The sequence below is a fragment of the Candoia aspera genome, chromosome 3 (assembly GCF_035149785.1).
Source record: "Candoia aspera isolate rCanAsp1 chromosome 3, rCanAsp1.hap2, whole genome shotgun sequence".
Classification (NCBI taxonomy): domain Eukaryota; kingdom Metazoa; phylum Chordata; class Lepidosauria; order Squamata; family Boidae; genus Candoia; species Candoia aspera.
In genome coordinates, this window is record NC_086155.1 from 11,707,329 (window position 1) to 11,720,589 (window position 13,261).

General features: G+C 42.5%; 1 protein-coding gene across 1 annotated transcript; it reads right to left on the bottom strand.

Moving 5' to 3' along the window:
- Nucleotides 1-8,079: 8,079 nt before the first annotated feature.
- Nucleotides 8,080-12,777, bottom strand: FAM217B (family with sequence similarity 217 member B). Its single transcript, XM_063298819.1, has 2 exons — nucleotides 12,761-12,777; nucleotides 8,080-12,066 (listed from the first exon to the last, which is right to left on the bottom strand). Exons 1-2 carry the CDS (start codon nucleotides 12,775-12,777, stop codon nucleotides 10,878-10,880), a joined length of 1,206 nt encoding a protein of 401 aa, XP_063154889.1. The 3' UTR covers nucleotides 8,080-10,877.
- Between the last annotated feature and the right edge of the window lie 484 nt (nucleotides 12,778-13,261).

A 13,261-nucleotide genomic window follows, 5' to 3' on the forward strand; every position in this document is an offset into this window, starting at 1 on the left:
ACCAACAGAAAAACAAAGGCTTGATTTTGAAGCCTGCACGAAAAGCCATTTCATATTAGAAAGCCTTGGAATTGTAACAAATAACCTAGGTTTAGAAATACACAGGAAGAAGGATGGTAGCTTTCTGTTAAACCAAAGGGGAGATAATGTTAAAATAATGTGAATGGAAAAACAGAGTTATCAAAGAAAATTGGTTTGCATCTTATTCTGTAGTATAAAAAGGGGAGTGTTAATGTGTTTTCTACTACAGATTAAGGTTATTATGGTAACTAATCATTTTGGCCGGGTGAAGAGGTTGAATTTAATTGTCCCCTTTTTCGGATGTTAATTTTTGCACCTGGGGGGAAGAACTTGCCTGGACTTGTTTTAGTTTCAGTTTCCCTTCTGTGTAGGCATGTAGAGAGTTAAGCAGCTCTCACTGAGAACCTGTAAGAATGCAGAAGCCTTTAAAGATGTTTTGCTTTCTGTAAATAAAATTATTTTATAGAAATGCCTGGTGTGTGACTTTTCTGATCTCTCCAGGGCTAAAGGCTTTCCTAGCAATCTGCCAACATTTAGAAACCTTCGTAGCAAAGTTCTTGGAAATCCAAATCATTCTCAAAAAGGATCTAATGTCTTTCAGAAAAGTAGGTATATCTCTTGAATTACCTTTTTTCTGTCTCCATATAACAACGAGCCCTAAATTATCCAACAAATCAAAGAAAACTTTTCATAATTTGCCTTGAGTGTTTTTAATGTTTTTCTCAGAAGTCCTCTCCAGTTGTGGGGTGGTGACTTCATTCCAATCCCCCATCAAACACCAATTTTCATAAGAAAAACCTATTAATCTCTCCATAAATTGTTTATAAAACAGTACTTTGTGTTCCTTTGGAGCATACATTCCCAGAATCAAAGTCTTAGTCCCATGTAAATTAATTTCCACCACAACAAATCTGGCATACTCATCAGTCAATACAAGTTCTGGTTTTAGTTGGGGATTTTTATTAGTTTGTCCTAATATGTGTCTCTTGTAGGCAAATTAAGTATATCTTGTTTTAATTTTTTTCAAATAATGGACTTTTTCTCCTCTTTTGAGGAGCAATTGGTCCATTCGCATTCCACGTTAAACATGTTTAGCTTTACTGAGTTGTGGAGCAATCCCCACCCCTCCACCAAGCACACTCCACCACAACTAACCATGGTTAACGGCCATGAACCCCAGCTCCCATTGGGAGAACAACCTTGCCCCTTCGCTCACCAGACTTCAAGAGGATTCTGCCGCAAAAAGAAGCCCACAAATTCTATTCTGATCATCCTCACAGCGTTCAACTTTGCCAGCATTGTCCTCGAAGAAACCGAGTGCAAGCTCCGTTGGAGAACCAGGAAAAATTGGCTAGGAGCAGCAGCCGGGCGAGGACAGCGTCCAGCACCCCCTCCCAGGTTGCCAAGCCCCCCGGCGCACAACGCGAGAGAAGGGGAGCCGCTCGCAGCCGGCGGGCTCTTCGCCTGGCGCAGGAGCGTCTCCGTCCGGAGTGCGGGTGCCCGCGCGCGCCCCACAGGGAAGCCCCCGGCTGGGGTTGCCCCCGCCCCCTCCCGCAAGGCAACCGGCTGCGGTGGGCGAGCCGCGGACCAAGCGGCCCAGCAGCGGGAGCAGCCCTCCGCTTCCCCGCCCGCCTCCCGCGTCCCCATCCCTTTCCTTCCTCTCCATACCGCCAGCAGGAGACGCGCGGCGCCGGGGCCCCACGTGCGCCGCGCCGAAGCCGGCATCGCGGCCCCCTCGGCTTTCCCTCGCTGCGAGGGCCGCCGCCGGTCTCGCCTGAAGCCCGGGAGGCCGATCTCGCGCCTTGTCCGGGAGAGCGGCTGCAGATGCTCCGGGAAGCGCGCGGAAATCCCTTCAGCCCGCAGCGCTCGGCGCTGGACTGGAGAGTCGCCGAAGGTGCGCCAAGGTTATAAACCCCCTGCCCGGTAAACAGGGGAGGGTGGGGGCGGAGAGAAAACGCTGCTTGCGGGGCTCAGTAGGTGTTGCAATAAAGCAACTCCCTTCTTCAGAAGTCTCTGGTCTCCTCCTTTCTTCTGAGGAACCAGTTTTATTCTGGGCCTGAAAAATAAGCTGGGTCACAGCCAGGTAGCATAAAAGGGTGGGAGACTGTTCGTAGCCCTGATTTAGCGCAGCCCCATCCCGCCCTCTCCCTTTTGTCGGATTGCCTTGGCATCAGCTACCGTTTAAGGAAATACAGTATAGTTACTCGTTTTGCCCGTTTTTTAAAAAGCAAAAATAAGTGTAATACATGTCCGAACGCCGGGACAGAAATTAGCAAAAGATTGCAGACAAACTTTTTGCTGTTGGTTTTCAAAGCAAGAGTATCATGGAACACATGCAGAATGCCTTTCCTCACTATTAAACAGTTGCAATTTCTCTCTGGTACCTATCCACTCAAGACTAACCTCTGCCTTAAGCATTTGTTTGCATACGCTTTGTTGGCTTGGCCAACCTCATGCCCTCCAAGTGTGCGGTTAGGGCCACCTGGCCCACCTGGGCTTGGAATATAGGTAGGGTCAAGCCTGCGTAGTACTTGGATGGGAGAGCACCAGGGCATCCACAGGGCTGGAGGCTAGATTGGGAAACCAAAGTTGTCTTCTCAGGAGAAGACATTAGGAAACCACTTCTGTTATTGTTGCCAAGAATACTGCACAGGCATGACCATGAAGTCTGCAGAGTTGAGCTTGACTGAAGGAGACTTGACTTTTCGAGGTCTGAGCTGGTTGCTTTACATACTGTAAGAAAGGGGAGCCATGTAGCATGTAGTTACTTTCACTTTTGCACCAGGAGACTCAATAGGTGCTGCAATAAAGACAACTCCCTTCTTCAGAAGTCTCTGGTCTCCTCCTTTCTTCTGAGGAACCAGCTTTATTCTGGGCCTGAAAAATAAGCGGGGTCACAGCCAGGTAGCATAAAAGGGTGGGAGACTGTTTGTAACCCTGATTTAGCCTGGATAAGTCAGTTTATAGCCTTCTAAGGGTAATTCCTGTTGATGTTTTCCTACTAACGATTAAGACTGCTATTGTACCTAATCATTTTGGCCGGGTGAAGAGGTTGTATTTGATTGTCTCCTTTCACGTGCTTGATGGCAATCGCCTGGGGGGGAGGAACCTGCCCGGATTTGTTTCACTTCCTCTTTCTCTTCTGTGCCGGCATGTAGCAAGCTAGGTTGCTCTCAATGAGAGCCACATCCTTTAAATATGTTTTGCTTTTGTTTTGCTTTCTGTAAAGAAATTATTTTTATAGAAATGCCTGGTGTGTGACTTTTCTGATCTCTCCTGGGCTAAAGGCTTTCCCAGCATTCTGCAACAATTCCTGCTAGCATTTTCTCCACAGGCTTGGCAGCTGCCGTGGGGGGCTTGTACTTCATCCCCCACCCTGCCCTTTTGACAGAGCAGCCTTTAATCTTAGCCTCCCTGAGTCTGCAGGCACTTACACTCAGGCGCTGAGGCTGATGTTTTCCCTTCACCACAGTGGCCTAATGCAATAGGTGGCTCATTCAAGAAAGCTTAGGTACCAAAATTGTGGCTTCGTGTGATATGGATATCACTCTGTTTCTAAAATTATAAACGTGTAATTCATCTGCAAAGATAAAATTATTGGTGTAAACTTGCCTCACAGTATCTGGTGTCTGTTAGCAGATTGCTAGGAAAGCCTTTGGCCCAGGAGAGATCAGAAAAGTCACACACCAGGCATTTCTATAAAAATAATTTTATTTACAAACATATTTACAGGCTCTCAGTGAGAGCTGCTTAACTCCCTATATGCCTACACAGAAGGGAAACTGAAACTAAAACAAGTCCAGGCAAGTTCTTCTCCCCAGGTGCAAAAATTAACATCTGAAAAGAGGACAATTAAATTCAACCTCTTCACCTGGCCAAAATGATTAGTTACCATAGTAACCTTAATCTGTAGTAGAAAACATACTAACTATCTTCTACTGAAAGCTAGCAGAAAATCACACTGCCATTTTTGGGCAGTGCTCTTTGGCAGCACGAAGTTCCGGGACCTTCTCTCCACCCACATTTTATAATTAACACAATGCTCACACTTGTCACTCTCAGACAGCCTTCCCAAAGCACTGGCTGAAGGTGGCAATTTGGAAAGCAGTAATTCTCACTCCAGTCAGAATTGCAATGTAAATTTTAATTAAATGTCCCCAATTTTGGAGGTAGCCAAGTCTGGGAGCCAAATTTAATTTAAATTGCCCACAATCGCCTAGATCATTAAAGCAAGTCAAAATGGCAGCCCCTGCTGGTGGCCTCACCATTATAATTTTCCATTATATGCCAGAATGGGCTCTTTAGGGTAACAGAAATGCTTGATGATGTGACTTCTCCAGAAAAAATCCACTTAGGTACTCCATTGATGTAGGTATGCTGAAGAGTACTTTGTAAACTCTTTCAACAGTTGAAGTCCACTTTTCCACCTCAAATGTAGATGCTGTGTTTTGATGTGAATGTAAAAGTGGTCAACTTTCTTCTGAACATTGATTCTTGCCTTTTAACAATTCATTTATTGAGTTTATATATACACAGAAGAATCTGTGTGGTTTAGTGGTTATGGTGCTGGACTAGCAGCAGTAAGACCCTGCTTCTAGCTGATGCTGATTGTCCTGTTTTTAAGAATCCTTCAAATGTTCTTTCATTCTGCCTTCTGTGAAGCACCCAGTTTGTCCAGTGTAACTGCCCCATATTGTTTGATTTTGTGCCATCAAGTTGTTGTTCACTCTTGGGGAAACTTAATAGTAGAGGGCAGCAGGTCCCATCTCAAATTTGTTTCTGTTGCTTTTCTTGTCCAACATTTTTCAGTCTGTTAATTACACTTGAGATGTATGAACAGTCTGCATACTGTTCATAAATTTACTGTAGTTGTGGGTAATTTATCTTGCTCTCTTGCATCCATGATAGTACATTCATTATTTTTTTAGATTTATATTCTGCCCCCTATTTTCATACCACCACTATCCTGTGAAAGGTGTTGGGCTGAGTGATTGACCCGAAGTCACCCAGCCAGCTTCCATGCCTTAAGGAGAACCAGAACTCACAGTCTTCCGGTTTCTAGGCCAGCACCTGAACCACTATACCCACAATCAGAACTTTGCAGGACGTTGTACAATTGTTGACTTTTTCTCTTATAAAATTATTTTCTCTTCTACTTAACATCAGATTATTTTATGAATCCTTGGGTATTTGTTTGCTAACTAGATTTGGTGTTTGATTACATGCCATCAAGTGGTTTTTGACTCGTAGTTTTTTAGTGTAGACTTGGTATTTACCAGAGATACAAACTTCAAGGAACTTTTGGATGCAGGAACTAAGTTTTTTTTTTTCCTGGAGGAAATTTAAAAGAAATGGAAATATTTATATTTATTTATATTTCAAATTTAGTCACTACCCATCTCACTCAAACAGTGACTCTGGGCCGTTTACAATAAAACTAGCATACATAAAGAATAAAATACAATAAGAACAATATTCTTAAGTAAAAATATACAAACCAAGATGGAGATGTTAAAAAGTTCCTAATTTAATTCATGGGAGCCTCTTCAAGGTGCTAACCACCTCCAGGATTGGTTACCCCTCCTCATACGCCAAGCAAGATGGCATAGCCAAGTTTTTACCCCCTTTCAAAAGGCTGGGAGAGTGGGGGCCTGTCTTACCCCCAGGGATAGCTTGTTCCAGAGGCCAGGGGCCACGGCAGAGAAGGCCCGCTTCCTGGACCCTGCCAATCGACAATCTCTCATGGACGGGGTCTGTAGCATGCCCTCTCTGCCTGACTGGGTGGGACGGGTTGATGTAATGGGGATGAGGCGGTCCCTCAGGGAAATATATTGTTTTACCACTCTTTGCAGTTCTTACATAATTTAATTCAGAATATAAAATGTATTATGTGTAACTCGTTTTTCATGAAATAGTTTATTGAACGTATAATAGTGGTTGATGCATAAATACAGAAGTATAATTAGATAAATCACTTTACCTCAAATTATCACATTATAAATCATTCAATTATCATTTAATTTACATATAGTACATTAGGAAAATATGCCAATGTGGTTAAAATAGTGTTTAATATATCCTGAATGTTTATCTTTCAGTAAAATAGTAAATTATATTTTCTTTCAGCTTTTTTGTTGATCTTAAAGACAGATAGACAGGTCCAGGAGGTAGAGCACATTCTTTGTTCCTCATCCTAAAAGAAAATGCTTCATAATCCTAATGTTTTTCAATTCAGAAAAAAAAAAAAACCCTCAAGAAAATTTGAATAAACAAAAGGGCTGCTCTCCCCACAATGTATTTTTCATCCTTTGCTGTCATTTCCCTTGTCCAAGACTTTCTGACTGGTTGTGTAAAACTGAGCCAGTATGTATTAATATATTGCCAAGCGAAATTAGATACTTACTAGGACTGTGGGTGACTTATTAGGTGAGGCTTTAGTTTTGAGAAAGCTTTGAAATGTACGTAACTTTCCAGTTCTTTATTCTTTACCTCACTGTTTCTCAACCTCAGCAACTTTAAGATGTGTGAACTTCAACTTGTTGGAAGTTGAAGTCTACACATTTTAAAGTTACCGAGGTTGAGAAACACTGATCTAGTTTTACCCTCTACTTTGTGCAGGTTCCATTAGGACATCTGTAAGACCGAACCATTCGGCCTCTGTTTGAAAATCTCTACTGAAGGAGAAATTGTCACACCACATGGCTGCCTGTTCTGTTGGCTGACAACTTAGTTAGGAAGTTCTTCCTGAGCTTTCTTCCATGTAACTTTAACCCATCCATTTTAATCCTGCCCTCCGGAGGAACAGAAAATAGGTCCATTCCCTCCTCGGTGGGTCAACGCTTCAGATATTTGAAGACTGCCAACGTTATCTCCCCAGGGGTCTTTTCTATAGGTTAGATGCACAGATCCTTTAACTGTTCCTCATATGGCTTGGTTTCCAGACCCTTCACTATCTTGGTAGCCTCCTCTGAACTTTTTCACTGTCCATTCTGAACTCTGGTGGCCAAAACTGTACGCAGTAGCCCAAGTGGGGTCTGCCCTTGGAGAATACTGCATATGTGGAAGTTATGTAGTTAGTACATATTCTATTAAGCTTTAGCAAAAAACACACATCTATTTCATACAACTGTTTGCAAGTTCTGTACAGATAATGAATGCTAGGTGGTGGTGTTTTTTTTAAATTCTGAGTAAGATTGTTCGCAAAGCTCTGAACAAAGTGTGTTTATTTTTTTTCCAGGGAAAACTCAGAAATTCTGACCATGCATGCTTGTGCACACAGAACATTTTGATAATCACAGCAACATGATGTGATTTTTTGAACAATGATGCAGAAGAATTTCTTCAATCCCTCATAACGTAATTAAGTTTAAACTTGACTGAAGAAAACATCCATGAAATATAAAAGAACAGCATCGTTTTCAATCATTCTTGAGGTTTCAAAAATCAAGTACATAAGCCAACTCTACTTATAATTTGTGTTTGTTTTTACCATTATCAAATACCATGATTTCTAACTTTACATTGCTATGGTTGGGTAAAGAGAGTGGGGGATAAAACCACAGCATAAATAATAAAGTCAATTTAATTAAATATATAGCTCAATTAACCTTGTATATAAATCACAACTTCCAAAAAACTGGAGAATCACATCAACTGAAATGCTTCCGTGAAGGGTGATAGAAAAATACTTTAATTACTTGTGCATAATTATATTCTGCTTACCAATACAAAATAGTGTAAACCTGGGGGTAAAAGCTTTGGTCTGCTCCACACTGCTGTATAAAACGTCTCAACTCATTCTACAGAAGGGGGGCAGTTTTTATTTGTACATCCTGGCATCCAACTGGGACAAAGGCATTCTCTGAGAAATTTCTCATCGCTCTAAAACAGTACTTCTGAGTTGGACTGTGTCCTCAAAACTAGAGTTCTTCTTCCCCAAAGTTCTCACAAAACACATCTTTTTGAAGCACCAGAGATCTTCAAAATGGACCTTACCAACGCAGCTACCTACATCTACAAAGATGGGGTGAGGTGTTTCCCTTTGTTTCAAACCACTTTTAAGTGTTTCACATGCCAGTCTTAGGCTACAAATACAGATGAAAGAATGAATTCATTGTCTACCATAGCCATCATGGTAAAAGTAGAGCTGCTACCCAAAACAGCAGCAGTGGTGTGCTGAATCCCCCTTCAATAACATTTAGTAAAAAATTATTGAGGTACTATAACAGTCTCTTCTTCCCTGCTCCGTATCATTGGCAATTAAGGATGGATGGCTAGCTCAGCATTACAACGTCCAATTTTCAGTATATAATAATATTTAGTATATTATTTCCAGATATTATGGAAGGGAGCAGGCCAGTCTTCCTGGCTACAATTCTCAAAATAAAAAAAATTAAGTGAAATGGTTCATTACAAAAAAAAGAAAAACCTAACCAAATTCACCATCATATCACTGAGATGTTCTTCTTGGTGACCCTATTCTCATGGCACAAGCAATCCAACTATCTTCTTTCTCACTTTTGATACACTTTTGCATGTTGGCAATACATATCTTGGAGGACTCCATTAGTCACTTGTCAATCATTTTGTCAGTCTTTTCAGCCGCCACAAAGCATCTGGAGACTTATTTCTCTTTCTGGTTCCTGCCTTTATTGCTTTCCTCTTTGGAGAGAAGGGTGCAATCAGTGGATAGGTCCACAGCTTACATACCCTCCACCTGCTTCTGATTCTTCTCTACCCCAACTCTCTGCCAGGAGAGGTGAAAACCAAAACCACCAGAAACAGAGTATTTCTAGCACCATTAACCTTGGCAATCTCTAGGTGCCTGGACTTCAAATTCCAGAATTTCTCAGCCAGCATGGCCATTGATGAGAATTCTGGGAATTGAAGTCCACATACCTGGACATTGCCATGGTTGAGAAACTCTGATTTAGAGAGACTGTCTAGGACCATATTGACTGTGGACATTATAAGAAAGAGGTAATCTTTTGGTAAGAGAAGAAGGATTTCACTCACAGTGTTTACCCAAGAAAACCCCGGTCTGTTTGGGCTAAACCTAACCCCTAGGCAGGAGCAACTGTACTGTAGCCAGTGAAGCCAATTCATGTTAACTTGATTCCCAGAAAAATTAAAGAGAATCTAAGCACAACATGGGATGGATGGACAGATGGATGTCACCACACAAGCCTTCCCACCAAGACACATAAAAAAAGAACTTACACAGTGATGTCAGTGAAGGATGGGGCTTCCCACATCTGGTCCCACTTTGCTGCAGACCCCCTGCCCATGGAAATTAGTTGACTGGATTAACTGATCCTTTTAAGGTATTCCACAGCATACTGACTTCTTCCCATTGAATGTGTCATGAGAACAAGGCCAGAGTATCAAGGTGTGTTTTTTTTCATAATTGTATTTTTGGGGTGACTAAGTTGCTGGTGTGCCACATATTAACTGGGCTGATCCTTGTTCAGCAGCTGTGCAGAAGCAGCAGATTCACTGTTCAAGTTACAGTTGCTGAGAATACTGATGTCTGGAAATGCCTTTATTTTGCTCTTCTAGGTAATCAGTAAAAATGATGGTGGTGGAGAAACTGAATATGAGTGTCTTTTAATTTGCATAGACAAAGCTTGCTGGTTCTGTTTTAAAAACTCCTAAGGCTTTGGAAGGAATATAAAATAAAAAATAAGCAATATGTAAGGAAGGATCTGTAGCTGCTAAGTGGAGCAAAGAGCTTGATCTCATTCACCTTACTCAACTGTTCCAAAGTCAAGGAAGAGGACATTTGAAATGATCCTCCCACTCATCAAACTATATTTTCTTTTAACTTCCTGATAAATTAGAAAATAACTTTTTGATCAACTATGAACCATGGGCGAAAATGTCTCTAGGACAGGAGTTCATAATATGATACATACTATGTGTGTCAGGACTGCAAATCATAGAATTCCCAGGCAGAAGGTCATCTGACTCCTCCAGATGTGGTTTTCTTTCTTTCCATTACTTCCTTCTGAATCTTTCTTATTTCTCCATATTCTCCAGCATCCTTCCTTCCAACTGACCTATGTAAGTCTTTGAAAGCACCATCAACTCAACATACCCTACATCTTCCTTTGCAGTTCTATCAAATGACAAAGGTATGTACTCAACCCCAGGCCAGCCCCAATATATTATTATTATATTGCAATAATAATAACAGCCAACAACATCTCCAGATACAGATGCCTTGTAAACTACTTTGGGATTCCTTGTTACAAACTGAAAAATCTATAAATGCTGTCCTAAACAAAGAGAGATCAAATGTACAACTTTAAAGAGGGAAATCTGAGCACAAGGAGAGAAATGTTCTTATATGCTGAAATCATGGGAATTAGAAGAAAGTTACACTTATTTATGTACATTTTCTTACCACCCAATCTTTAGTTTGTCCCATAACATTGATATTTCCCTATAAAAAACCAGCTGCAAAAATTTACCACAAGAGAAAAAAAATGCCTGGCCATACATCACAACTTTTTAAAAAGGAGGGTCATGAGTACATAGGCTGTGAGAATGTTTTGATGTTACATGCTTATGGAAGGAACCCTGGGAAATCAAACATCTCATACCATGGTGTCCCGCAATCACAAACATCACAGAGGCCAGGATACCTATTTCCAATAGTGTTGATGAGGCAGGGACAAATCAGAGTTCTTGTCTCCAGGACCAATCACAACACAGGATGAGAAGTCAAGGACATGATGGCATCTCCCTGTGATAGTCTACCTCAACGTCCAAGAACCACCATCCTAGATTTTTGCTGCACAAGGAAAAGGCCTGCCAGGTGTTGCTGTACCAAGGCAACAAGCCCCACCCCAGCATTATTTAAATTTGCACCGTGTTTGTTTCAAGCCATTTGTTTTTAGCTTGGCATCTGCTGAAGCTTTTTTGGAAGGAATGTAATTATTAGTGTTTCCATTCTTGGGATTTGGGCATATATGGGCTGGTAACCCCTTAAGGGGGACAGTGGACCCATGGAACGAAGAAGATTGCTTGGAAGGTCTCATGTTGCCAGCTCCATGGAACACGGAAGATCCCTGGACCTCAAGAGAATGCACACTGACCAGATGCTGCTTGATGGTGGGTCGCTTTTTTGTCTCATTCCTCACTTCAGAAGGTCTCCTCTGGTGGACTGATGAGCCATGGATTGCTCCAGTGGCCTTCAACTGACTCTCAAGGGGTGTTGCCTGGCTGGTCCTTTCCCCGTGAAAATCTCTTCTGAGACCTGCCATAGGGAGTCTTGGGGAGTTTCCCTGGAGAGTCAACTGTTTATTTGCTAAAGGGCTGTGCAACAATTTGCTCTTGCCAGAACTTTTCAAGGACCGGAGGACACTAGGAGCAGTCTGAGCCCGAGCTTTGGTTACCTTACCTTTCTCAGCTTGTACAGTTTGCATCTGCAGCCATTCCAGCTCCAAAAGACGATCAACATACCTCTCAAGAAATCCAGCCGGTTCTGGTCGTGGTTCGGATTTGCACTCGGTGTTGATGAACACGGCCAGCCCTTTCAAGTCCCAGCTGTTAAAAGGCGACGGGAGAAAGTCTGGGTAATAGTAGTCGGGTTGCTTACGTTGCATCTCAAAGGGGTCTTCAAAACAAACGGGGTCGATCTCCTCTGCTCGCAGATTGAGCTCTGGCGGTGTGCAAGGTGAAGGAGGGATAGGAATTCTTTCCGAATCAGAAAGGTCACTGGCATCATCTTCCTCAGAGTCGTCTTTCATCATCTGCAAAGACTCGAAGTCCAGAAACATTGCATCTGCAGCAGCGTCTTCACAGGAAAGACTGCTGGGGCCTGCTCCCTCCACATCCCCTCCAGAGTTTCTTTCCAAATTGCCTTTTTGTCTGCCATAGAAACCCTGAATCATCACATCTTCTGTCCTGCTGGAAGGACCCCATGAGATATCTCTAAATGCAGGAAGAATTTTGTTCTCCCCGGCCTCATGACATTTTCTAGCCAGAGGATCCCTTTTCAACCTTGTCACTCTACGTGAGGAAGTACAAATGTTTGTGATGCTAAAAAGGGAAAGAAATAATACGCATGTCAGCTTTCAAAAAATTAATGTATCTTACTCACAAGCATAACATCACCAAGCAGAAAAAAAGTAAACATAAAATGCACCAACAGATGAGTAAGTAAGGCAATGAGAGCAGCAAAAATGTTTAAAAAAGTATCTTTGCAGCAGCCCATATCACAAAGTCACCCTTAAAAGTTACTGCAACATTTAATACGAAGCTCCTATTTCTTTTTCAGATTTGCTGTCTGGAGATAACAACTTAACCACATTAGCTAGGATTTTCAAGTTAAAGGCAGAGACACATTAGTTTCAATCTCCAATCCTTTATATAATTCACTAGGCAATCCTAGTAGCACATTTTCAGCCTAACCTACTGCATAGTATTGTTGAGAATACTAAGTGAGAGAGCCATCTACAGGTAGTCCTCGCCTAACGACCCTAACTGGGACCGGATTTTCCGTTGCTAAGCAAAGCAGTTGTTAGGCGAGACATCATGTGACTGCACTGCTTAGCGATGGCAGTTCTGGTTGTGGTTGTTAGGTCAGGACCATGCCATTGTTAAGTGAGGACCACACAGTTCTCCTGCCCTGCCCCACCCACCTATCTCCCCCCATCTCTGCCCTTTTGGTTGCCTTGCACTCTGCTGCCACCTACCCCTGCCGCCCAGCTGACCTTCACCGTCTTCTTCCTACCATTGCTGATGAGGCATGCCCCGCTGAGGCAGCTATCGGCCCTCTGCAACACCCTTGCGAGGATTCAGGGAGGCCTTGCCAGGCTTCGGGGATGCCTCGAGAAGGGTCAGGATGGGCTGCCAAGCACCTGAATTTTGATCATGTGTCTGTGGGGGCACTGCAACAGCTGTAACTTCAAGAACCAACCTACCATTCGTTCAGTGCTGTCGCAACTTTGAATGGTCGCTGAATGAATGGTTGTTAAGGGAGGACTACTTGTACATCAAGGACTGGGAGTATGCGGCCCTCCAGATGAACTGCATGGCAATGATGAGGGGTGCTGGGTGTCATACTTTAGCTATCTCTGGAGAGTGAAAATCTCCAACCTCCATCTAAACTACATTAAGCTCCAAAAGAAAAGATGGGGCAATAAAAAGTAAAAAAATAAACTTTAATTCTATAAACCGTAAAAAAACCCTGTAGCTTTATGCATTTTAGAATCTTAGAAGGTGAAAGCAAGGC